Source organism: Neophocaena asiaeorientalis, unplaced genomic scaffold (genome assembly GCF_003031525.2).
Source record: "Neophocaena asiaeorientalis asiaeorientalis breed wild unplaced genomic scaffold, Neophocaena_asiaeorientalis_V1.1 scaffold134, whole genome shotgun sequence".
Classification (NCBI taxonomy): Eukaryota; Metazoa; Chordata; class Mammalia; order Artiodactyla; family Phocoenidae; genus Neophocaena; species Neophocaena asiaeorientalis.
Genome location: NW_020185339.1, coordinates 10,647,723 through 10,672,768, shown reverse-complemented (window position 1 = coordinate 10,672,768; position 25,046 = coordinate 10,647,723). Strand labels below are relative to the sequence as shown.

Here is a 25,046-nt window from a genome sequence, read left to right as displayed (position 1 = left end):
ACTGAGGTTGTTTTACTATATCTTCTTTTACAAGGGAAAATAAATTCTACCTATATAATACAGCCATTTTTCTCCTACTCTCAAAGGCTTATGATTAGAAATTGTGCTGTGTCCATAGGTGTACTTATCAGTAAACACAATCAAATGTCTCCCCTTTCTCGTTTTGAGATTGATTGCTTGCACATCTCATGTTCTTCAGAGGCACTCCTGAGGCATTTCAGCATCCTCTCTTGCTGCCTACCTTATAGCTGCATATCTTTTTCCATAACATATTTCAAAGCTGCCCTGTCTAACATTTTATTTCTGATGCTTTACTGAGTTTGTGTCAGGCAGAGGTATGCTGTATGGAAAATAATTAACTGTTGCCAAATATACCATTTATCTTAAGCTTTTAAAGGAAGGGTTCTTAGGAGATTTCCAGTGATTTATCTCAAACTTTAATTCAATTTATGATTGACTCTTTCTAGATCAGAGGTCACATACAGGCAAGCTATGGGCCCACGGACATATTTTATTTGGTCTTAATGGTGTTATAAAACCTTTGAATGAATTGCTAATATTTTACAGTTGAGGGATTTCACATAATAAAACAGATTACTAACCGTCTTGAAAAATTAGAATATCTGGTAACAGTGAGTCCGCATGCCCCTGATTGATTAGAGCTGAAGTTTTTAGAATATGAGCTCTTCCATTATTCACAAGTCCCAATCCTATTTCATCCCCATTTATATTCCTTCTTATCCCAGTAGACTTTTTAATTGGTCTGTGGTCTAGACTAGTGCTTCTCAAATTTTAATTTCCATATGAATCACCTGGGGACCTTATTAAAATTCAGAGAACCATTCAGAAGGGGATGGGGCCTGAGAATCTGCATTTCTAACAGGTTCCCAGTTAAGTCAAAGTTGCCATCCCAGGACATTTTTTTTTTTTAATAAATTTATTTATTTTATTTATTTATTTTTGGCTGTGTTGGGTCTTCGTTGCTGCGTTCGGGCTTTCTCTAGTTGCGGCGAGCTGGGGCTCCTCTTGTTGCGGTGTGCGGGCTTCTCATTGCGGTAGCTTCTCTTGTTGCGGAGCACGGGCTCTAGGTGCATGGGCTTCAGTAGTTGTGGCTTGCAGGCTTCAGCAGTTGTGGCTTTTGGGGTCTAGAGCACAGACTCAGTAGTTGTGGTGCACGGGCTTAGTTGCTCCACGGCATGTGGGATCTTCCCAGACCAGGGCTTGAACCCGTGTCTCCTGCATTGGCAGGTAGATTCTTAACCACTGTGCCACCAGAGAAGTCCCCATCCCAGGACATTTTGAGTAGTAAGGTTTTAGACCAATGGTCCTCAAAGTACAGGTTTTGACCAGAAGCTTCAACATCTAACCAAATCGTGAACTCTGGAAGTTGTGCCTAGCAGTCTGTTTAATGAAACCCTCCTGGTGATTCTAACGCACACTAAAATTTGAGAACCACCATTCTAGTCTATGTTACGTAGGAACACTGTTTGTAAAATCATCTAAGTTGGAGGTTTTAAACCCTCGCTGGACATGAGAAATCATTTGGGAAACTTCCAAAAATATTGATGTTTGAGCCCCATCCCTAGAGATTCATACAGAATTGGTCTGGGGTTGAGACCCAGCCATCAGTACTTCCAAAGCTCCTCAATGGATTCTAATGCACTGCAGAGCTGAGAACTACGTTAAGTAAGGAGACTTTCTTGGTACATTACCTAGATGTACAATATCTCTCTTGTCAGAAAAAAATTATAACTCTAACACTTTTAAGTCCATTTGTCTTCTGCTATGTCCTCTGTAAAGCAAAACAGCTTTTTCCCATCACATTCTTAATGATCACTGGGTCATTTAATCAAATATGGTGATGTAGGGGAACAAAACTTTGCCACCCCAAAATATGTCTCTTTGGCGTTAGGATTATTTTGTATCTCCTTGCAGAGTACATTAGACTTCTGAGCTCTATGGATCAGGAAACATTTCTTGTTAATTCTTTTGACATAACTTGATAGATTAGGTACATTGCACAACTCTGGAAGGACACCGTTCATGTTTGGAGCCATCATAGATTTGTAGATTTATTAAGACTGTTTTCTGGCACATGGCAGTACAGTGCCTTGAGGAAGAGGTGGCGTTTTTGTAATTTGTATAGTGATGTCATTTGGGTTAGCAGTAGGGCTGTATTTAGTCTAACAAATAAGACCACTAAAAATTCCTGATAAAACAGATTTCCCTCAACTGAAAAACATCTGAGTAATCAATAATTTGGCAAATAAGCATTGGTTCAGTTTAGTATCAGTGTTAAACAGTTAATATGTTTTCATTAGGTGGTAGTGTTCCAGTGAAAATTTATTTGAAAGTCAGATCCTAATACCTAATACATTTTACTTAGAACTGTTTTTAAAAGTTGTGCCCATGATGTACTGTGTGTTCTGAATTATGACATTATTAAGAAATAATACTTAAGGTCACTAAAGCATCTTAGATAAGTGAAGAGCTATTGTAGGTTAGCCTAATGATTTGAACCACAGCCTTATAGAAAACAATCTAGAAAAGAAAAGAAAGAAAGAAAGAAAAAGAGACATATTATCAACTAGTCATTTTGTTTACCTTTGGAGATAATGGAAATTTTTTTATTTTTACTTTTCTTGAGTATATGTAGGTATAGAAGAAGAAACAGAGTAACTTAAGCTAACTCTGCAAATAGAATGGGTCCTTTGCCTTTGGGCTTAAAGTGAAAGTGACTGTCTTGTAATGCCACTTTACCACCTGCTGTTACATTCAGCCAGAGTGGAAATGAAACTTTTGTATATTGTAGCAGTCAGTACCTTGCCATATATACTTTCTTTATTTGAGAATGTCAACAGAGCATGGTTTGCATCTGATCCCGTTTCCCCTTTTCTCTAAGGATTAAAATTCATTTGTTCTTGTTATAGGGTGTTTGTATATGGGGGAGCAGGTTTTGATGTTTTTCATTAACACCAGATACTATGCCATACTAAAGAATGCCGGCTCTCAGCTGACAACAAAATTATGTTTAAAATAGAGACTGAACTATGTTTTTACACGAACTCGTTGGCACTTGAGCAAAGGCATTTAGAGCAAGTTTACTTAGTCTTGACTGTACAATTCTATAAGAGGGGATTAAACATTTGTGGAAATCAGCATTGGTAGTCTGTAATAAAAATCTGTAAATAATGTTTATGTCTTCCTAGCTATTAGCAGAAGTCCATATAATCTGAAATTTCAACATTGTTTTCACTGCATTGCAGACACACTGCCTATATTGTTTTGTTTTTCTTCAAAAAGCATTTTAAAACAATAGTTCAGACTGCTCATCAGGAATAAAAAGATAGACTAGGGTAGGCATCATCTTTTTAATGTTTCAGAGCTTTGGGTGCTAATCCCTACTATTTTTGACTTATTGTTTGGCATTTAATTGAGTCCTATTTCCATCAATATAAAAATAGAACAGGATGCAGCATAGAGTAGACATTAAGAACATGGATTCTGAAGCTAGGCAGCCTAAGTTTTAACTGCTGGAATGATTTAAGGAAGTGTATGCTGTTAATGGAAAGGAACTTTTGTATCACTTTTCTATTACTAGCAAAAATGGACTTTTGAGGTTAGCATTATGAAAATAATTTGTTCTGTTTGTACTATAAAATTATTTTCCCTTTCTCTTCTTCTTACTCCCCCCTCCCCTTTCTGACTCTCCCCCTTCTGGTTCCCTGGGTTTATAATCATGGTTAATGGAACACCATAATTCGATTCATTACCCATTCATTCAACTAGGTAGCATGGTCTATGCCTCTTTGGTGGGTTTCTTATGTTCAGTATTTAATTAATTAACAAGTAGTGTCTGTTTCCACCTCTGAAACACTTTTGTATTTTAGTTAGGATTCTATTACTTTGAATCAGTCTTTCTGCTTTTATTTTCCCTCTACCTAAAGCAGTGATTTCAACCCTTGCTGTACATTAGGGCCATGTAAAGAGTAAGGAGGCCGAGTTCCCTCCTTAGAACAATTTGAAGTCTTGGGAGAAGCATGAGGCATTAATATTTTTAAAGGTTTCCCAGGTGACTCAAATGTATGACAATATTTGAGGTCTTCTGTTCTAAATGCTCCTTTATAACAGTGATTCTCAAAGTGTGATCACCTGACCAGCCACATCAACATCACCGGGAACTCGTTAGAAAGACAGATTCAGGTCCCACCGCAGCTCTACTGCATCAGAAACACTGGACCAGAAGTATGTATTCTAACCAGCCCTACAGGGGATTCCCATGAATGCTCAAAGTTGAGAACTACTGCTTTATGACAAAAGTCTCCTATTTTTCTTTTCCTGGTTGTGCACCACTACTATAAAACTTTTGAGCATGTTCATCTCTACGTAGCTATATTTATCTAGTTTTGAAATAGTACACATAATACTTTCAGCAGCTAAATTTCAAGACACAATATACACTTCAAGTGAAGTTCAAAGTGAAGTTTGTTAATGAGAATGGATGTAAATCAATAGTGCAAGTATACTTGTTGATAAATTTGTTTTCTTTTTGATTTTTTGGTAATAAATAATTATATCGGTGTTTTCACCTTATAATGCAGATGGAATAGAATGAATGGAGTGTAGTGGTTGGGGGATCTCAGCCAGTCTGCCAAAGTTTGAACCCCATTTCTGCTAATACCAGACTGTCCTGGGCAATTAACTTAATGTCTCTGTGCATCAGTTTCTCATTTGCAAAATAGAGCTATGAATAGCGTCTGTCTCAAAGAATTGTCAGGATTAACTGAGTTAATACATACAAATCACTTAGAAACTGGCCCTTAGATGTGCTCAAAAATGGTAGTTATTCTTACTTAGAATTGAAAGACTGTCAGCTCTATCATTTTCTTTTTCTGTTATTTTTTTTTTTGGTGTCTGTATTATTAGTACGAACCTCAATCTGTTATTATTTTTTTTGCAGGTGTCTTTTTAAGTCACCTATTTATTTTGTGAGGGTTGGTTTAGTTACACTAGATAATATAATCCATAAATCCATTTAATTGGGTGCTTCTGTACTGCCACATGCCCTAATCCCTTGAAAGTGAACTAATGAGAAAGATGTTTGTCGTTTTGATATCTATGGAACTTCTGCTCTCTTTTGATGGACCTTGATAATTCAACCAGGGAGAGTATCTGTATCAGACAAAAATAAATACAAATAAAAGTTCTAATTTACTTTCACACCTTCATAGACAGTCTTATACAACCCCTGTTGGCGTGCTAACAGGAAAGCACCCTGTCTTAGAAGATTCACTTCTCAAATTTTATGGTAAACATGCATCATTTGAAGATCTTGTTAAACTGCATATTCTGATTCACTAGATCTGGAACTGGTTCTGAGATTCTGCTGCCAATTGCATTAAATATGAGAACATACCTAGTAGTCAACAATTGATGAAACTTGAGGTGTGGTAGAGATCAGGAGGTTAGGAGTAAAACCAGCAGCAAAGTTACAGTTAGTGTATTTGTATAGCTAATTTGGAGACCTTGAGGCTAACTTTTGGAAAGTATTATTAGCTATTATTATTAAATTTGACCCCTGGGGATAAAACTCAAAATTGTGGTCTGGTTTTCATACCTCCATCTGCCTGAACTTACATAGGATGAGATACAAAGCAGTCTACTTCTAACATGAATTTAGAATGATAGACTCATAAAATTTAGAATAATAAACTCATAAAATTCAATGAATTCATCAAACTTCAGCTAATTTCTATTATATATATAGTGTGTATATGTATTTTTGTAATATTATATAGACACTTATGTACACTCAGTATGCATATTTATATAATGTACATATATTATCATATAGTAAATACTTATACACACATATATACACATACACACATATATACATACATACATACACATACATAACACCCTGAGATCCAGAGCGGTGGATACAAGTTCCTTTAGGCAGTTAGCTCTTAGAACATCCCAAACACTTTGTAGCATTTTCTGCCCAGGCTGTAAGGTGGTCAGGCTCTAAGGATGCCATCCCCCACCCAGGAGTGGAATATCCCAAATGCTTCTGCAAAACATGAGCAGAAGCTTTAGTGTCCTTGGACCTGTACCTTTTAGTGTAGCACGCCACAGAATGCTGGCTTTCATTTTAATAACGATTCAGACAGGTTCCAAGACACAAGTGCAAAATTTGCATAGTGTTTTAGGAGGACAAGAAGAAACAGAAATAATGAGAAGGGTGTTACCATTTTCTTCATGGTAGTCTCCCTGCTGCACGTGTACAGTGATCAGTTACACGTCGTGTTGAGCTGCAGAACCCTCACGCTCTATTAACTGTAGTGTTAGGAAAATGGCTTCTGGCAATTTTCAGTTATGTCAATTCCCTGAGTATTTACATTAGGAACAATATTTTTATGACGGGTACACAAAAAATCCCCTCTTTTCAGCATTTCCCCATTAGGCGTACAAAATCTTTTCTTTCCTATAAAATACACTTTAGGAGTATAACTTAGTGGTGCGCATTAGATGCTGGAGCTTGGAGAAGTAAAGGGTTCAGTTCAGTCTCTGGCTCATTATTAGTTCATCCTGTATTTCATTTCTTGATCTAATGTAAATTGAACTAGGGAATATTTGGAACACTAGTAATGGGTTTTGAAAAAAAAAATCATTGAATAGAAGCTCTCAGAAACTCTTCTGTAGAAAAATTTGGAAAGGCAGTTTCTTTATACTCTCAGAAGGTATTTATAACAAAGCATCAGGTACTTTCAGTAATGAAAGACATGGTTCATATTTTGATCAATACCTCCCATCGGATACATAATTCAGCCTGAATGGGACATGGCATTCATTTTCTTCATGGCATTGAGTGACTGATGCTGTTTCAAATGGTAAATCTATATGTTTGGGTTATATGAAGGTAGAGGCTTTTAGTAAAACACCAAGGGCTAAACTGGTACGGTTCTATTTTAGTTCTCTTAAAGGCAAATTAGCTTCGAATTAATGTTAAAGTTTAGTAAAGTAACACAGTGTCACTGTGTTTTCTGTTTCTATAATTGTGCTATTTTTTAACTCTATTTTCTTCCTTTTTCTCTCTGCCTTTATTACCCCAAGCACCATCAGCGATTTCCCTTAGGAACCTTTAAAATTCACAGTGAGTTTTGGAATCTACTGTTTAGACTACTATAGCTCTCTGAAAATTCATCCATTGTTTAGATGCCAGTTAATATCAGATAATAGTTTGTACTGCAATAAGAAGTGATTTAAAAAAATCAACAACTATTGGGCTTCAGTGATTTTTTTCCCTCTGGGGCTTCAACAAGTATTTGATTTTTTGCTTGAAAATAATGCTAGATAGTTTTAAGCTAAACATCCAACATTGGTTCCGTTGAATGATATATTTGCATTTTTTTTATTGAATGGTGTGTCTATTACTAATACAGTTTATACTAAGAGGAATTGGCCTTAAGGCACAATGAATCTTTGTTTCCGCTTTACCAAACTTACATAAATTTCTTTTAGGAGCAACCACTCTGTACTCAGACTGTCTGAAGTGCATATGAATTTGGAAATATATTTTACTGACAACTCCAAGTTTCAAGAGTTAAGAATGCTCATTTATAAATAGTACTATTTTTATACTCTCTTCTGCTGGAAATGTGAATCTGTCAATTAAAGAGTGTCAAGGAGCTATCCAAACCTCTAAAATGATTCCCAGCTACTTCAGACTTTTGAAAAAAAAAAGACTCCTGAGTTCCACGCTGTGGGATGGGCCCAGTCCAGCAACTAATACTCATTAAATAACTGATTAATGAAAGCCCCTAACAGATTATTGGTTTTTTTCCCCCTTTGGGTGATGATGCTAACACATATAATTAGACTTCGTGTTGTATCTGTGTAAGAAGTTCTATAATTCATTTTGAAAATCCGTTGAAAATGATATTGAATGGTAAGTTAGTATTCTTTGAAAGCATTAATTAAAATTTAACTACTTCAGTGTATAATATCTGTGTTTTATAAATAAACCTAAGATATTCATAGACACTGTCGACTCTTGCCTCACTACTGAGGAATGATGTGATGTCACATTTCTGGCTTCCCCCCCCACCTCTTATGACAGTGCCTGTTAGTATCCTTTGTGGGCCTGCTTCATTTGCCCCCTTCTTCTGCCTGTTTCTTAAATCTCAGTGCTCCTCAGATATCTTAGTCTTTTTCTATGCTCAGCATGGGTCATAGTCTACTGTATACATGCTGATGACTTCTTAAATCTGTTCCCCCAGCCCAAACCTCTCCCCAACACATCAGACCTCTATATTCAGCCTCTTACTGGATATCTCTATTTGGATGTTCCAGAGGCAGCTCAAACTCAGCATGTCCCATACAGGATTTGTCACTATATGCTTCAGCCATATTGATCCAGTTTTTGTTTACTGAAAGTCCCATGTTCTCTCTCACTTGTTTGCAGACACCCTTAGCCTGAAATATACTTTCCCTCCAGCTAACTGAACAAATCTCATAACTGACTTTCTCCAGGAAGCCTTTCCCAATTCTTAGGTTAAGATTTGAGACCTCTTTTATATGGTAATAATGACAGTAATATAGTAACATTGGTGTAGTAATATAGTAATATAATACAGTAATGTTATAGTAATATAGCATATTTATCAATACAGTAAAAGTGATAAAGGTAATGATGATGATGATGATAATACTCTATTAGTTTCTTATTGATGCTGTAATAAATTACCACATCCATAGTGGCTTAAAACAACATGAATTTATTATCTTACAGTTCTGTAGGTTGGCAGGTTGACACTGCTCTCACTAAAGTCTTTTCTTTAGGGGAGAATCTCTAAATTTTCTTGGCGTTTCTAATTTCTAGAAGCCCCGTGTTCCTTGGCTTGTGACACCCTTCCATCTTCAAGGCCAGCAGTGGCCTCCAGGGTCTTTCTCTCACTTCCTCACTCTGACACCGACTCTTCTGCCTCCTGCTTTTCAGGACCCTTGTGATTATACTGAGTCCACCTGGATAATCCAGGCTACTCTTCCATTTTAAGGTCAGCTGATCAGCAACCTTAATTCCATTTGTGGCCTTAATTCCCCTTTGCCAAGTAATCTAATATATCCACGGGTTCTGGGAATGAGGGCATGGACATCTTTGGAGGGGCTTTTTGTCTACAATAGCTAACAGCTATTGAGAACTAGGTATTGTTCCAAGCATCTCACTCACATAGTTGTCAAGAACTGAGAAGAGTCTGAGATTTTATCTTACCCTCTTTGCAAGCTTGACAAGTCAGCCTGCCATTGTTTCTTGAAATTTGGTGGAAGACATGAAACTCTGGGATTAGAGACAATAAAACTTTATTCCTTTAGCTATAACAGTAGCCAGAGTATCAACATTTTCTGAGCCAGTTCCCTGAGCCCCAATTCACAAGAGCAACGCAAAGAGGTCCAGGTGCTACCTGCATATGCAATGGATTATATAATAGGTGAGGACCCTGAAGAATCTAGTTATTTTATAAATTATGGTATGTACTCCTGTCCTTTGCTTTTGAGAGGACACTATCTCTGTTTTTTTCTATACAAGTATCCTTAAAAAGATAGTCTGGAACAAAAACCAGTCAGTATCTGTGCTCTTAAGACATACAGAAATGTGAAAGATTACTTGAGAGTTTGTGTTCCAACAATAGCCCTCGCAGTAACACTGTGAAAGAGTAGCAATTATAATCATCTTCCTTTTACAGGTAAGGAAAATGAGGGGCAGAAATGATAAGTAACAAGCCTGCTAAGTAGCAGGATGGAGTTTTGAACCTGAGCTATCTGGCCTCACAGCCCATGTTCTAAGTCTCTGCTCTGTGCTGCTTCCATCATACCACGTACTCAGGTTAGCGCATGTACTACCCTGAGGTTTCCTTCATGTGTGTCTATAATATGTGTACTTTTAAACTTGTTTGTATCCCCCATTGGTTTTTAAACTCCATGAGGGTTTAATGGGACTGTGTCTTTATTGTTCAGGGTTTATATATCCAGTGTTCACATCAGTCTTGCCTATGTTAGGTAATGAATAAGTATTTTAGGAATAAATGAAAAAATATAGTAAACGAAACCCTCATAGAAAGGAACCTTACTTCCAACCTACATTCTCTTAGATAACACCAAATCTTTGTTATAGAACAAGCATTAATCAAGTTGGCCTGTCACCAGACGATGGTGATAGGAATCATTTAGTGTGTTTTTGATGTTTATGCCTAATCATGTCCATTAAAGTAAAGACCGTAAGTTTTGGAAGTGCTTGAGAGAAGATGCAAAATGTGATGATGGCAATCAAAGTAGAGCTAATTTTAAAAATTAAATGGATGAGAAAATGACAAACATTCCTTGTGCATATGGGATAAGTCCTTTGGCATAAAAATTCTTTTTCAGGGAAAAAGGGAATTAGACAAACCATGAAAAATGTTCCTCCTTTGCAATTGACAGTAATCAGGAAGTGTTGAGGAAAAGTGATTGCAGAAATGAAAAAAAAAGTCTTTTGAGTGTGTGCAGGAGGGTCAGCAAAAACATTGAGTGCATATTAGGGCCTAACGCTAATTCAGGAGAATGCTAGGAGTTTGCGAGCTTAAATGCTAAGCTAGTGAATACAAGTGGTACTGATGAAAATTCTGTTACAGGCTAAAGTATGTAGCTGAAACGAATCTTTTTTGATGGAAATATGCCCAAATAGAAAGTCCGTCAGGAGAAAGTGTGTTCTGTTTTAAAGCTTTGAAGGACCAATTCACTCTTTCTTTAAAAATTTTTATTGGAGTCTAGTTGATTTACAATGTTGCGTTAGTTTCAGGTGTACAGCAAAGTGAATCAGTTATACATATACATATGTCCACTCTTTTTTAGATTCTTTTCCCATATAGGTCTTAAATTTGGTGGAAATGTATCCAAGGATAGCAAAGCTTAAATTCCTCTTTGTCAAATGAACTTAAAAACAGCCATTCAGTACCTAATCTGTTTGTGAGTAAAAACAACTTCAGAACATGCACTTGAAAGGAAAACGTTGGTTCTCATTTTATAAATACCAGTAATAGAGGACTTCTATGAATTTTATCTTATCAATATTACTATTTCAAATGCAATTTATACTTATACTAGTCACATGTGGTAATTGTCAGAGCAAGGAGTTTTATTTTTTAATACTTAAGCATGAATGCTTATGTAAATAGTATCTTCAAGTGCTAGTCATGACATAATCAAAACACAACTTTTTTTTTTTTTAACCTGCTATACCTTTAAAACTTATTTCGGGTCACTGAATAATAAAATGGGAATGTCCTATGACTTTTTTTTTAAAGTTTGTTCTTTGGTAGGTCCTGTATTGCTTTACATCATAAGCAACATTTTCAGTTCAGAAATCAGAATGCCTAGCATAACACATTAGCCAACATTTCATCTTTGTTAGAAGACAAGATTCCTCCTCTCTCAAGCTAAGGCCTATCATGAATCTGATTCCCCAAGGTGAGGATGAACTGGAAAGATCCCAAATAGTGATGGCATTGATTTATCATGTTTTGTGCTTAGGACTAAGTGCTTTAAACGGACCATCTCATTGAATCTTCACAACAACCTGCAAGGAAGTTATCCCCGCTTTATCAATGAGGGGATGGAAGCTGGGAGAGATTGAACAATTTGTTTGAAGTTCCATAGCCAGTAAATGTTAGACCTGGGTTTGGATCCCAAGCAGTGTGGACTCTAAAGCTCCAACTTTTAACTGCTATGTCTACTGCCCTCTGCCAAGAAGGGCAGGGTTGCAGTGCTGGAAAGCTAACTTGGATTGTGATTGAGATGCTGCTAGGACACCGCATGGAAGATAGTATTGAGGCTGAAATTTAAAGGGTGAAGGAAACAGAAGGAAGAGTTAGTGCAGAAGTCTGGGGATTTGAGAGCAGGATAGATCTGGGGTGGAAGAACCAGAGCAAAGTTCAGAATGTGTCTGTCAATCTGGAGGGAGTGCCTCTGAGTGATACTTAGCAGAGAAGTTTAAAGGAGAAGAGCACTTCGCACGGCAAACAGTGAAACCATGGAACTGATGAGCAGAACTGCAGAATTTAATGTTCTTTCTTGGATGGAACTCGGTAATGTCTACATATCTGTTTGGTTTGTGACATCAGGCAAAACTAGTTGTAAGCTATATTCAGCATGACTTGTCACCAGAGGGGAAATGATCCTGGACAACAAACTCTGCTGATCTGTGAGCTCAGAATCTGACTGTGGCAGGGAGGAGAGGCCTGGTATTGCACATGGTTTTTTTGCTAGTGGTTAGTTAATAATGTAGACTACATTAAAGTCTACTTCTAGTTTATGAAGTTATACATCAGAACATTGCTCCTAATGCTGGAGATTGGATTTCGGTTTGTATGTATTATAAGACCCTGCTTGATGATTCTTCGAACATTTCCACGTGGTTTCAGGGTTCGTTTTAGCATGGTGTTGTTAGGGTAGTGGGACATTTTTCTTGGTGACTGACCTTCCCCAGAGTCCAAAAGAGGAAGCTGCAAAGCTTTCTTAAAGTTTAAGCCAGATTACAGGGGAGAGGATTATTCTAGAAGGAATAGTACGTTAGTGGCTGTGGAGGGGGGACTATCAATTAACAGTCTACTACTAAGGTGCTTAGATATTTTCCTCTGGAGCTCAAAGAGAGCTATCTGGGCATATGGGTGGTGACAGATGACATTGGAGTGGGTGAGAACACTAAAAGAAATCTAGTAGAATGAGTTAAAACACACACACACACGCAGATGGAAATCCTAGAACTTTGGTTTTCAAAAATCAGAAGATGACAAGAAAATTAAACAAACAAGAACAAAAACAACAAGAAGAAAGGCTAATCTGGGAAGTGGAGGAGAAACACGGGTATCTTTCTATGACAGACCCTAATGAGCAGTGTGATAAATCTTGGCAGTATCAAAAAAGTAAGAACTCAGGGCTTTCCTGGTGGCGCAGTCGTTGAGAGTCCGCCTGCCGATGCAGGGGAACGGGTTCGTGCCCCGGTCCAGGAAGATCCCACATGTCGCGGAGCAGCTGGGCCCATGAGCATCCACGAGCCTGCGCATCCGGAGCCTGCGCTCTGCAACGGAAGAGGCCACAACAGTGAGAGGCCTGCGTACTGCAAAAAAAAAAAAAAAAAAAAAAAAAAAAATCCAAGAGCTCCTATAATATAGTTAAGTGGTCTTTGACAAAGAAGCAAAGGCAATACAATGGAGCAAAGATAGTTCCCTTCAACAAATGGCTGGAATAATGGACCTCTGTAAGCAAAAAAAAAAAAAAAAAAAAAAAGTAAGAACTCAGAGGTCTCCATGAGATTTTGTGCTCTTAGTTAGCGACAGCAGTTTCAACATAGTGTTAAAGATAGAAAGTAAATTCTAGTGCACTGAAGGGAACAAGTAGAGAAAGTCAGATTTTTATGGTGATTTATGTAATCACATTCACTAGTATTATATGAATATTTGTTATCTGCCTATAGTTTTAGGACTAGCGTAATTAATTGGGAGCAGACTCCTTTGCATAATTTTATCCAGGCTTTTCTTTTAATTTCCGAGTAAATTTGACTCTGAAACATAGAGTTTTCTTACTTCTGTTTTCAAGGCATATTAAAGAGTTATGGTTGCACACGTTAATGGATATAGCCTCATGACAAATTATTTTGCAAAAATTGAGACAGTTTAATTCACTGTAAATAAATCTTACTATCTTCAAAGTTAAGCAAAAGAATATTTCAGTTACTGAAGGTATTGACGGCTTCATTGAGGTAGAGTGACATGCAGTATGCTGCACATAGGTAAAGTGTAAAATTTGATGTTTTAAGATATGTATACACCCATGAAATCATCACCATAATGAGCCTATCCATCACCCCCAAAAGTTTCCTGTTGCTATTTTTTTAATCAAAGTATAGGTGATTTACAAGGCTGTGCCAATCTCTGCCGTACAGCAAAGTGACTCAGTTAGACACATAGAGACATTCTTTCCTGTTGCTGTTTTTAATCCCCCCTATCTGTGTCCCCAGGTGACTGCTGATCTGCTTTTTGACATTGTAGATGAATTTGCATTTTCTAAAATTTTATGTAAGTGACATGAATCGTACAGCATATATATTTTTTCTTCCTTTTTACTCAGTATAACTATTCCGGGGCTCATCCACGTTGTAGCACGTATTTGATAGCTCATTTCTTTTTATTGCTGAACAGCATTTTATTGTATGGCTATACCACACATTATCCATTCATCTGTTGATGGACATTGGAATTATTTCCAGTTTGGGCGTATTGGAAGTAAACTGTTATGAACACTTGCGTACAAGTCTTTATGTGGATATATGCCACCTGAAGGTATTCTCAAAATATAGAACTGTTTATGAGATAAAGGTATAGAGCAGAGAGACACAGTTAAATTATCCCTCAGTAGTTGTTAGAACAAAATCCAAGTTTCTTCAGTACTTTGATGGAAGGTTATTATGTCTGTAGTAGCGTAATCTCATTTTTAAAATTTTCCTTTTTTTTCCTTCTGCCAGCCGTAGACATGGTTCCCTGTATCTATTGTTAAGCCTGTGAGCATCTGAGAAGCTGCCTCCTGTGCTTGATCCCTCTGTGTTTCACTCTGTTCTCAATCACTTTATCTGAATCTGACTCCAATTGCTCAAGAGTCTTTGTCTGGCTGAAGTACAGCTTTGTTACTCGGGTCTGACTTCTCTGCCCTTAGACCTCTGGAAACCAACCTGTCACCAGCTGCCTACTTAGGTCACCACTGCCTGAGATGGTTGGCACCAACCTTCAGCTGCCCCCTCACCACACCTGCTTAGGCTGCTAGTCAGGTTTTTGCTGTCTAATGACCGCCCCTGGCTGTACCTTCTTTATTCCAAACTCTTAGACTCGCATCTGGCCTATGTCTAGAATTTTCTCTCCGTGCCATTTGAGCCACTCCATATTCCAGTGTGCGGCCTGATTTGTTGCCTCAGTCTTGGGAACCTGACTACTCTCGGCTCTTGGAGAACTCCAGCAAACAGAAGTGCCTCTGTTTTGCAACAGGCTTGTCCATAAGTCCCCGTGATCCTACAAGTAAACGGCCCCAGACCTGCTACTGCTATTGCCATCTGCTGGTGGCAGGCAGAGTTGGCACAATGTTGTTCTATTGCCTGGTTTGTTCATATTTAAGGAAGGTCTCAAGGTAAAATCTTAAGTAGAAGTGTGTCTATTTGTTATGTACTTGCACTTTGTATAATTCTCACAACTATACTCTTCTCCTTTATATGCTTCAGCCACACCAACCTTCATTCTATCCAATATGCTAGCCTCATTTCCTCCTTAGGACCTGTGCATTTTTTGTCCCCTCTTCTTAGAACAATATATCAATACTTCCACAGATCTTCAGACAGCTAGCTTCTACCATTATTCACATCTCAGGTGAGATGTGATTACCTTAGAGATGCCTGCTTTGACCACACTCCACCCATTTCACCCTACCAGTCAATCATTGTCTTACTCAATTATTTTTTGGTAGCATTTATCATTTACTAAATTTCTTTCATTCATTTATTACTTGTTAATTAACCTCTTCTTCCTACACACACCCACAAATAAATATAAGTGCCATGAGAGCAGGGAGCAAGGAGCTTGGATGACAGAACAAACAATGCTTGTATTGAGCAAAAGAGATGCTCAATAAATACATACTTGTATAAATGAATGCATATAGTACCTCTGTCTGCCTGTCGAAATCCTATTTATCTTTGGAAGTCCAACTCAGATACTATCTCTTTCAAGAACTTCTCCAACTAAATCTGTTTTCTCTCTCTTTCACAGGAGTTTTTATTCTTTATTTTTTCTGTTAAGCTGTCATGTTTCCATGTAGTGGATACAGGGGCCATACTTGACTTATCTTTAGTCCATAGGTCAGAAGCACAGGTAACAACCTGGGCTTGGGACTGGTTTTTGAAGTAGGGATGGAGGGTGCAGTGTTGTAGGACTGAACCCTTAACCTGTGGAATCTGATTCTATCTTTGGGTAGATGGTATCGGAATTGAGTTGAATACTGGGTCACTCTGTTGGAATCCAAGAATTATTTATAGACGGTGTGGGACAAACCCTCCCACGTCCCCGCCCCACATGCACACATGTTGAAATTGGCTCCAGGAACCTAAGAGACTGTCCCTGATTCCTTCTTCCTTCTTTCTTTTCTGAAGCAATCATAATTCTGAATCTGGTGTTTATCATTCCTATATGTGTGTGACTGTGTGTGCATTTTACCACTACTGTCTGTCTGAGTATATGTGTGAATGTGTGAGTATCCATTTGCAATCGATGGTACTATTCTGCTTGTTTTTAAGTAGTATATGGTAAGGGTCATTCTACACCCTATTTGTTCCCTCAACATTATGTTTTTCAGATTATCCGTTTTGATACATGTAGTGTTAGAATCTAGTGGTAAGACTATTTCAGTTGTTGTATGGTATTGCTTTTTAGAATTATTTCACAGTTTCTTTGTCAGTTATCTCGGTGAAAGGCTTGCAGTTTTCTCTTTTCACTCTTACAAAGAATACTGCAGCAAACATTTTTGTACCATTATTTTCTTAGCATCCTAGGGAGTTAGTCCAGGGTTTGCATGGGAAAGTGGAGCCAGGTTGCCTGGGTTCGAATCCTTACATTGCTGCTTGCTAGCTTTCCCAAGCAGCACTGAGCACCAGCTATATTCAGTCCTTCTGCACATGTATGCCCTACGTCAGCCTCTGGCAACAAGTTATCAGCTTGGCTTAGATGCCTTTGACTCCAGTGAATCCTGCTGGATCCAGTTCCCAAATGCCACTGCCCGTGGCTTCACATGCAATCACTGCTTTGTACTTATGTACCATTTCTGGTCCATGGAGAGGTTTATTTTCAAGCCTGGAGATGATTTTCAGTTTTTCCTTTTAATATTTTACTTAACATTGCTAGGTGTTTGAGCAGAGAGAGTGCATCAAAGCATGTACTTACTGTGTCACCTTAAGCAAACGTTGATAATACCTCTACAACCTTTTAAAATAAGCACAAATCTTAGAATCACCTAATCATAGATTTTCGGAGCTGGAAGGGATTTTAGAGATCATGACATCCAATAACCTTATCTTATAGGTGAGAGAATTGTGGTCTTGAGAAATTAAAGTGATTTACTGATGTCATATATTTAATTAATGGTGGAGGCAGGACCAGAACTAGAGTCTGCAGGTTCCCTCAATAGTCCTTTTTTTTTGTGGTATGCTGGCCTCTCACTGTCGTGGCCTCTCCCATTGCGGAGCACAGGCTCCGGACGCGCAGGCTCAGCGGCCATGGCTCACGGGCCCAGCCGCTCCGCGGCATGTGGGATCTTCCCAGACCAGGGCACAAACCCGTGTCCCCTGCATCAGCAGGCGGACTCCCAACCACTGCGCCACCAGGGAAGCCCCCCTCAATAGTCCTTTTGACACTACATCTACTTTTTTAGTTTTCTCTATCTGAGCTATATTTACATGTAATATTTTATTTTTAACAAAACTCAAAAAATACATTAGAATTAAGCAATTAGAAATATGATATGTTGGATTTTTAAACTGATGTGAAATGTTTTCTTTTGAACAATATTGAGGTAAAAGCAAGAGTACAGCATTTACTGCACTGAGCTGAATATATTTTCATTAGAAGGCACAATGCCTTTTGACTCTGTAGATTCCTGCTGCATTTGGTTTCCTTGACTTTCTGCAACTTATTAGGATAGGCCCATCAATAATGGTGCTGATACTTCCAACCTCCTACAGCACTGGGTCTGAAAATGAACTGTGATGGATGGATATGGCCAGCATTTACAGTGATAGCCTATATTTCTGCTGTCACGTAGAAATGGCAGGTAGTTTAATTTAGAAAAAAAAAATTACTGAGAAAGAACAAGTATTTCTTCTAATTAGGATTTCTGGACTTTTGTCGGATATGAATTTAGAATCTGACATGTTTGTTAAAGCCTTTGGAATTGTTTTATTCTATTTCTAGATCTTTTAGCTGTGCCTAAGCATCCGTATGCTGCTATGGAGAATTGGGGACTAAGTATTTTTGTGGAACAAAGAATACTGCTGGATCCCAGTGTTTCATCTATTTCTTATTTGCTGGATGTCACCATGGTCATTGTTCATGAGATATGTCACCAGGTATGAGAAAAAGGATCAGGTGTAAGTATGATTGCAAACTATCGAGAATGTAGAATGATTTCAGATACTTAGATTAGGAGCTAAGTTATTATCCTCCCAATTAAGTTTTAATTGTATAGAGCACCATGTAGTTCTTTTTGGAAGATAGGTTGTTCTCAAGTGACGGCACAAACGAAAGCAAACACACGGATCATATTGAATAAGTAACTGTCATTCAGTTTAGTTGGGGAGTGAGATGGCACTGCTACCCAGCAGCCTCTTTGGAGACCCTATCCACTCACTATTCTTTGTCAACCTTGCTGTATTTTCTTGTGATTATCGGTGTGTATATATGGTGAGTGCAGTGATGGCAATGATTTATTGCATTGCTGAAAGATGCAGCTGAATTTTGTGTACATGTCAAAATTTGCTTTTGCTGAAATCAATTTGTTATTCCCCTTCTCCCATCACACAGACACTTAGGAAGTCTTTCACTAACTCTGCGACAGCCTCTTCTCAAATGATTGATATTTTTTTTGTCTTGACATGTTTAGAAATTCATATGTAAATTAGCCAGCTTTATCATGAAGCTAAGATAAAATTAATTTCATTTTGATTTTATGTACTTTCTTACAATGAGCAGAAGGTATTACAGATATTTCACAATGCTTATTAGAATCTTGATTCTACTGAAAAAAATAACTGAAAATAAACGTTTGTGCTAATAAAAAGCAATCTTTGTCCTGATTACCAGAAACTATGGATGGTTTTTAAGTGAAAACACCAGAAATCACCGTGTGATACTGTACAACTTCAATTTGTTACCAACCCAAAATCTTTTTAAAAAGCTTGAAAACCTTAAGAAAGAGTGAGGTGGAAAATGTTGTTAGTAAAACAGGCTGAACAGCTAAATGACAATACATGAATAGGGACTTCATGATAAATTGTTCTAGGCCATATGACCATTTACCTGTATGTCAGCCTTTTGCAGTGAACCTGTAGACGTTTGTACGTGTCATGCTGGTCAGCTTGGGCATGTGTTCCTTGCTGCAGAGATTTAAGGGGGTCCATTGCAGAGATAACCAGGGCTCCTCTATTGTGCTAAAAATGGTTTCCAGCTAAACATACAATTCTTTGACACAAATCAGTGTCCTTTTGAACGTTCCTAGAAACGAGTTACATGTAGAGTTCTGCTGAAATAAGAACACACTGATAATTGTTTCTAGAACTGGATTTCATTTGTTCCAGATTCTCAGTTACTTTCTTGTTCTAGCTTAGTGGTGCTCGGCTACTTACTATGCGGAAATGAGCCACAAGCTGGGAGAAACACATAATCATTTCCACTATCATTGCCAAATTATTTTCTACATTACCGTTTCTCCTCCCCTATTTATTGTCACAATTCTTAAGACAGGCTTTCAGTTTAAGGGAGAAGAAACATTACTTTCTGATCAAGAACAGAAAATGTTTTAAATATCATTTGTTTTGTGGTCATCAGCATATTCAGAGTTATCTCTTCTTTGTATTTCTATTAGAGATCCTCTTGGGTAAGTGATACTTTATTAATATTGAAATGCTCAGCCACCAAGCTCTTTCCTCTAGCTCCTAAAGCTGTAAAGCTATGATCTGATACTTTTCCTTCTGCTTTTTAAATAACTCACTCCCACATTACAGTCTTCACACTAAGGGTTACTTACAAATGCCTATAATCCTCTTGCCTGATGCTTTCTCATGGCTTCTTCTTATCATTAAAGTCTGAGCTCAAATGTCATCTGCTTAGAGAGAATCTTTTTGTTTTTACAGTCTAAAGTGACCCATCCTCCATTCCTTTCACACTTTAATAAGATCTGAAATTGTATTGTTCATTTGTTTATTTTTTATTTTCTATCTCACCTAATTGTCCCTTCCTCCACAATAAAGTGTCAGCTGCCTGAGAAGGGACATTGTCTGACTTTTCATCAGTAAATCCCAAGTCTGTAGGATAGTTCCCACGTATAATGTTTTTTTTGTTGTTGTTTGTTTTGTTTTTTAATGAAAAAAGAATTCCTTTAAGCTTTGGTGAACTCAGCAAGGATTTCAGAGTAATGTATCCAGATCTAATCAAAACACCAATTATAAATTACAACATTACTTTCCTGAAGGGATCTTAGAGACTTTTTTGGTCCAACCCTCATTATCATAGAATCATGGAGAGTCAGGTGTGGAGCTTCTTAAAGCCCTTATTAGTTCCTTCAGTCAGCCGATGTCGTCTGTGAATTGCCTCTGCCACTGGAAGGCGCTGCTTCGGTACTTCCTGTGATGAGCTCACCACTTCTCGAGGTAGTATTTTCCATCTTCATCCATTTCAGTCTGTTAGAGGGTCTCCTGCATTTTTAGCAATGTCTACCAATCTACAACCCTAATATCCATCCATTAATACTGATTTGTCCCCTGTAGAGCCATAAGACCCAAGCCTTTTCTTCTTCTATATACTAGGTCTTCAAATATTTGAAGATAGCTGTTGTCAGTTTTTTTACCCTGAGCTCTTTCTTCTCCAGGTTAAATCTTTTTGTTGTGTTCCTTGAACATTTTATTTTTGTTCTTCCCTGAATGCATTTATAGAAAATTAGTGTCATGCAAGTAGTCAAATAAATCAGTGGTGTTGCCACAACGCATTTTAAGATCACAAAATCAATTGGGGAATGAATTCCAGTTGTGATAATCATAATTTAATACATTTAATTTTAGATAAAATAATTCTGGGATAGATGCGATTTTATCTGATGCCCACTCATTTGTCACGGCAGTGGTTTGGTGACCTCGTGACTCCTGTGTGGTGGGAAGACGTGTGGCTGAAGGAGGGATTTGCTCACTACTTTGAGTTTGTTGGTACAGACTACCTCTACCCCGGCTGGAACATGGTAAGTGCACTTTTTAATTGTTTGGAACTCTAAGTGAAAGGTTGATCCTGTGTAACATTGGGCTTATCTTATCATCACATGTGACTGAAAATACCAACCGATGTATGAAAAAAAAAGTTAGCTATCCAATAAAAGGAAAAGTAACCCAAAATGTAAACAGTACTATTCCAAAATATTTTTGTTTATTAGAACTAAATAGAATCTGATTGTTTATACGCTGATTTCAAAATGGTACGTTTTCTAAATAGAAATATTTTAGATTGCAGTATTTGATAACAAAGATAAATTATCCCTTAAAATAGAGAAGGTAACAGTAACCAATGAGTTATATTTTAAGTATATAGGATGTTTCAATATACAGAAAAATGAGAACTTAATATTTCTTTAATGTGATGAACTCAAAAATTAGCTAAAATTTTTGATGCATTATTGCTGTTTTTACTTTAGGATTAAATGATTTAATAAGAGGTCACTATAAAGAGTTGTACACATTATACCCATACCTGTACGTCTGAACCTGAAGTAGGATTTGTTGTACCTTAAGCAGTGATGTTCTAGAGCATCCTAGAAGAAAAAGTAGAGGGAGGGTATGATTTCTATATGTCATTTAATGTAAGTTTTTCATTTCGTATAAGCTTCCATTAATCAGTAAGTGACTATGTTATTATGGAGTAGAACCCAGGGTATATGTTGTTTGGGAACTTGAATTTTAAATTTATTTTAAGTGGCACTACGTAAAAGTTGCAAAGTGCTGACATTTGTCAACTTCCAGAAGCTCAAAAGCTTTCACCTGTGACATAGCATGAGTGATAATATATATTTATTTCACGCCACTCTTTTTTGATGTTTAAATTATTATGTGATTATCTAGTTATCTGTCATGATTACAAGTATGATCTGAATAGTATTTAAACCAAGGTAAAATAAAAAGATGTCTGTAAGTCATGATATAACTTCTCTACCATAAATTCAGCCAACTCCTGCTGAGTAAGAAAGGTGATCTTACATATCTCAGAAGAAATGTTACAATTGTAATATCATATTGATATGTTTGAATTATCCAGTTTTGCTTATATTTTATAAAGGCAGCATGGTTCATTTGCACAAATGTGTGAGTTAATTTTACTTAGCCTTATGTATCTAGGTATGCATTACATATTATACAATTTAGAAAATCTTATTTGAACTGTTTTATTATGGCATTAAAATTAATTAAAAATGCCTTTAAAGAACTTTGAAGAAAAATCATCAATACCATCAATATTAATTAAGTAATTTTTAAACAAATATGAAATTTGAAAACTGAAATGTTTAAGGATATTGAAATATTTGTGAAAATATATTTTGGTTTTTAGTTGACTTTCAACCAAATTTGTTTAAAATTATCATTTAATTTTCACTATGCTGTGGATTATTACTGATTTATAATTCTATTATGTTTCAATATTAAAAGATGTAAGTATTACAAACGGCATGTTACTCATATAGGTAAGCTTTTTCTTTTTTTTCAGCTCATTCAGCTATCTATGACAAAATCCTTTCTATTCATCATTATAAAAATACATCTTAGGTTAAAAAGGAATCAACAGAATTATACTGGAGGTGAAAACTGACAGCTTTAAATGGTTTTAGCATGGCAGTGAATCCCAAGTTTCAATGTCCTCATACTGGATTTTGTCTTTGAATAATTTTGTATATTCCTTCATTATCTTTATCAGTTAAGTTATAAATGGAGAACAATTTTATAAGAAATATTGAAAATGAATATAGAGTGTAAATAATACATCTGAGACTTTGTCCTTAACAGAATACGTACCATGCACTGGAAGTATAAAAACCTTGATCTGGTAAGATATTAATCCATATGTTATAATCAAAAATAGCAATTAATGATGGATTAAGAAATGAAAGGATAAGGTCCATCACAATTAATTAGGCAATAGTGAAAACAGGTCTTATTATTATGTCTCTTTATGTTCGGATTTTAAAGATTACAAATACTGTCTGATCATTGGCTGCTTTTGCTTTCTTAGTAGTTTTTTCAATTTAGGTTGTAGAGTACCTCAATATACTAAATTTATAAAACCTGTAAGAAGAGACTCTAAACAAATTCTCCTCCAAGGATCGTTAATATCTTCTTTGCAAACAAAATTTTAGGACTAAGTTAGCCACATAAGTAAGAAAGGATATTAAGTGACTTTAAGGCTGTGTCAGCACTATTTTTCATAATGGCATCAGCAAAAGAGTGAAAGAAATACTAGAAAGAACAAGAGTGATGGCTGTGTTAGCAGTAACTCATACTGTTGTGATATGCACAGAAACTCCCCCAGGAGAACAAGGCTTGGGCTTCACTAGAACTTAGCCTAAATTAGAAAAACCAGAAGTCAGGCTTGTGTCAGAAGTAAAGAAATTCAGGAAGCTGACCTCTTTTGCCTCTGATCTCAAAAACAGTGCTTTAATTATTTTTAGACACCAAGGCTCAAGCACTGAAATACAATTTCAGTTTGCTAGGGAGATTACTATGCCAGTCTACCTTCGATGGAATAGCAATAAGGAAGCCCAGAATTACACTGTATTGTTAAGGAAGCTCTTGTTCTGATTTAGGATAGTATACTTGTGTAGGCTGCTTAACTGTTAGTAAAATCTTAGGTTGTATATATGTGTGTGTATGTGTTTACAGTCAGTTTCTGCTAAAGCAATAATCAGTTTTTACATTAAAAACACTACATGGAATAAAAACTACAGTGAAATTTTGTTCCCCAATAAACTGATCAAGTATACCATTTTATAGATATGGGCCTTTACAGGTAGTATGATATAAGGTCAGGAAATGGATAGGCAAGAAGAAATTCAGATTCCAAGAAAGGCATTTCACTTCTTTGACTCACCCTTAATATTTGAGAAATGGGGGCGATTATACTGACTTGGTAAGCACACATAATTTTTGTGAAGATAAAATAACTTTCGAGGTCTTTGAAATGCATGAACCGTTATACAAATGTGAGTAGGTATCATGGACCTGGAGAATAATAAATGCTCCATTACAAAGGGGCATTGATTTTATGTATAAATACCCTAACATTTCCAACCCTAGTAATCTATTTTGACACCCTAGATTTCTAACAATTATGTATAGATTACAAAAAGTTTTCTGTAATCTTTATATCTAGACTCAGTCTCCCCAAATCAATGCTTATCTTTTTTGGCAATGTGGACTATTCTATAGGAACATAAGCCTTATATCATGTTTCATTCATCAAACAGAAGTGTCAAGATCAACAGAAGCAACTTCTTCAGCTCAGGGCTGGGGTTAGATTTCATAGGTTGAGTAGTCCTTTTGCTTGATGTTATTTGATCAAAGTTGGTTGTTAATGACAACATTATTGGATGATTAAGTTACAGTATGCTGTTGATGGCTGTCCAAAGGGAGAAAAGGAAAGACTCATGCTGCCTAGTTACTATTCTTCAACAATTCTTTATCATTTAAATTTAAAAAACTGTAGAATAAAAGAGCTTCAATACAGGAAAAGGATGAATAGTAAAAATGATACCACGAAGAACTCCTTATTTTACAGACCTGATGCCGATGCAGGCAAAAGCATATCCCTTGTGCATATTGCACAGGTTTTCACTATAATTTGTATCTGTATGATAGGTGTAACCTTTAATTTCCTGAATGTAGCCTTGTAAGGACGTACTTGCTATAATGAGAATTATTCAACATGAGTGTATGTTCTTTTATTAAATAATTTGGGATTAAAGGAGCTTTACACAGTAATAACTTTATACATTGATAAAGTCTGCAGACTGGGAATTCTTCCTAAATTTTTATGAGGGCACATACCTGGGCATAAAGATAACTATTAATAAAGAATCGTGCAACTAAACTTCATTATGCTAAATACTTAGGATATCTCAAAGTGTATTGCCCAAAACTTTGATAAATATTCTCAATTGTTTTTATCATGGGCAGG

At 36.7% G+C, this 25,046-nt stretch overlaps 1 protein-coding gene across 1 annotated transcript in view; it reads left to right on the top strand.

Moving 5' to 3' along the window:
• The window catches only part of TRHDE (thyrotropin releasing hormone degrading enzyme), a 384,497-nt gene that overhangs the window by 184,993 nt on the left and 174,458 nt on the right, over positions 1 to 25,046 (top strand). Inside the window, exons 4-5 of the mRNA XM_024736370.1 lie at positions 18,039 to 18,193; positions 20,959 to 21,072. Of these exons, the coding sequence (XP_024592138.1) occupies positions 18,039 to 18,193; positions 20,959 to 21,072 (269 nt within the window). The remainder of the gene's footprint in view (positions 1 to 18,038; positions 18,194 to 20,958; positions 21,073 to 25,046) is intronic.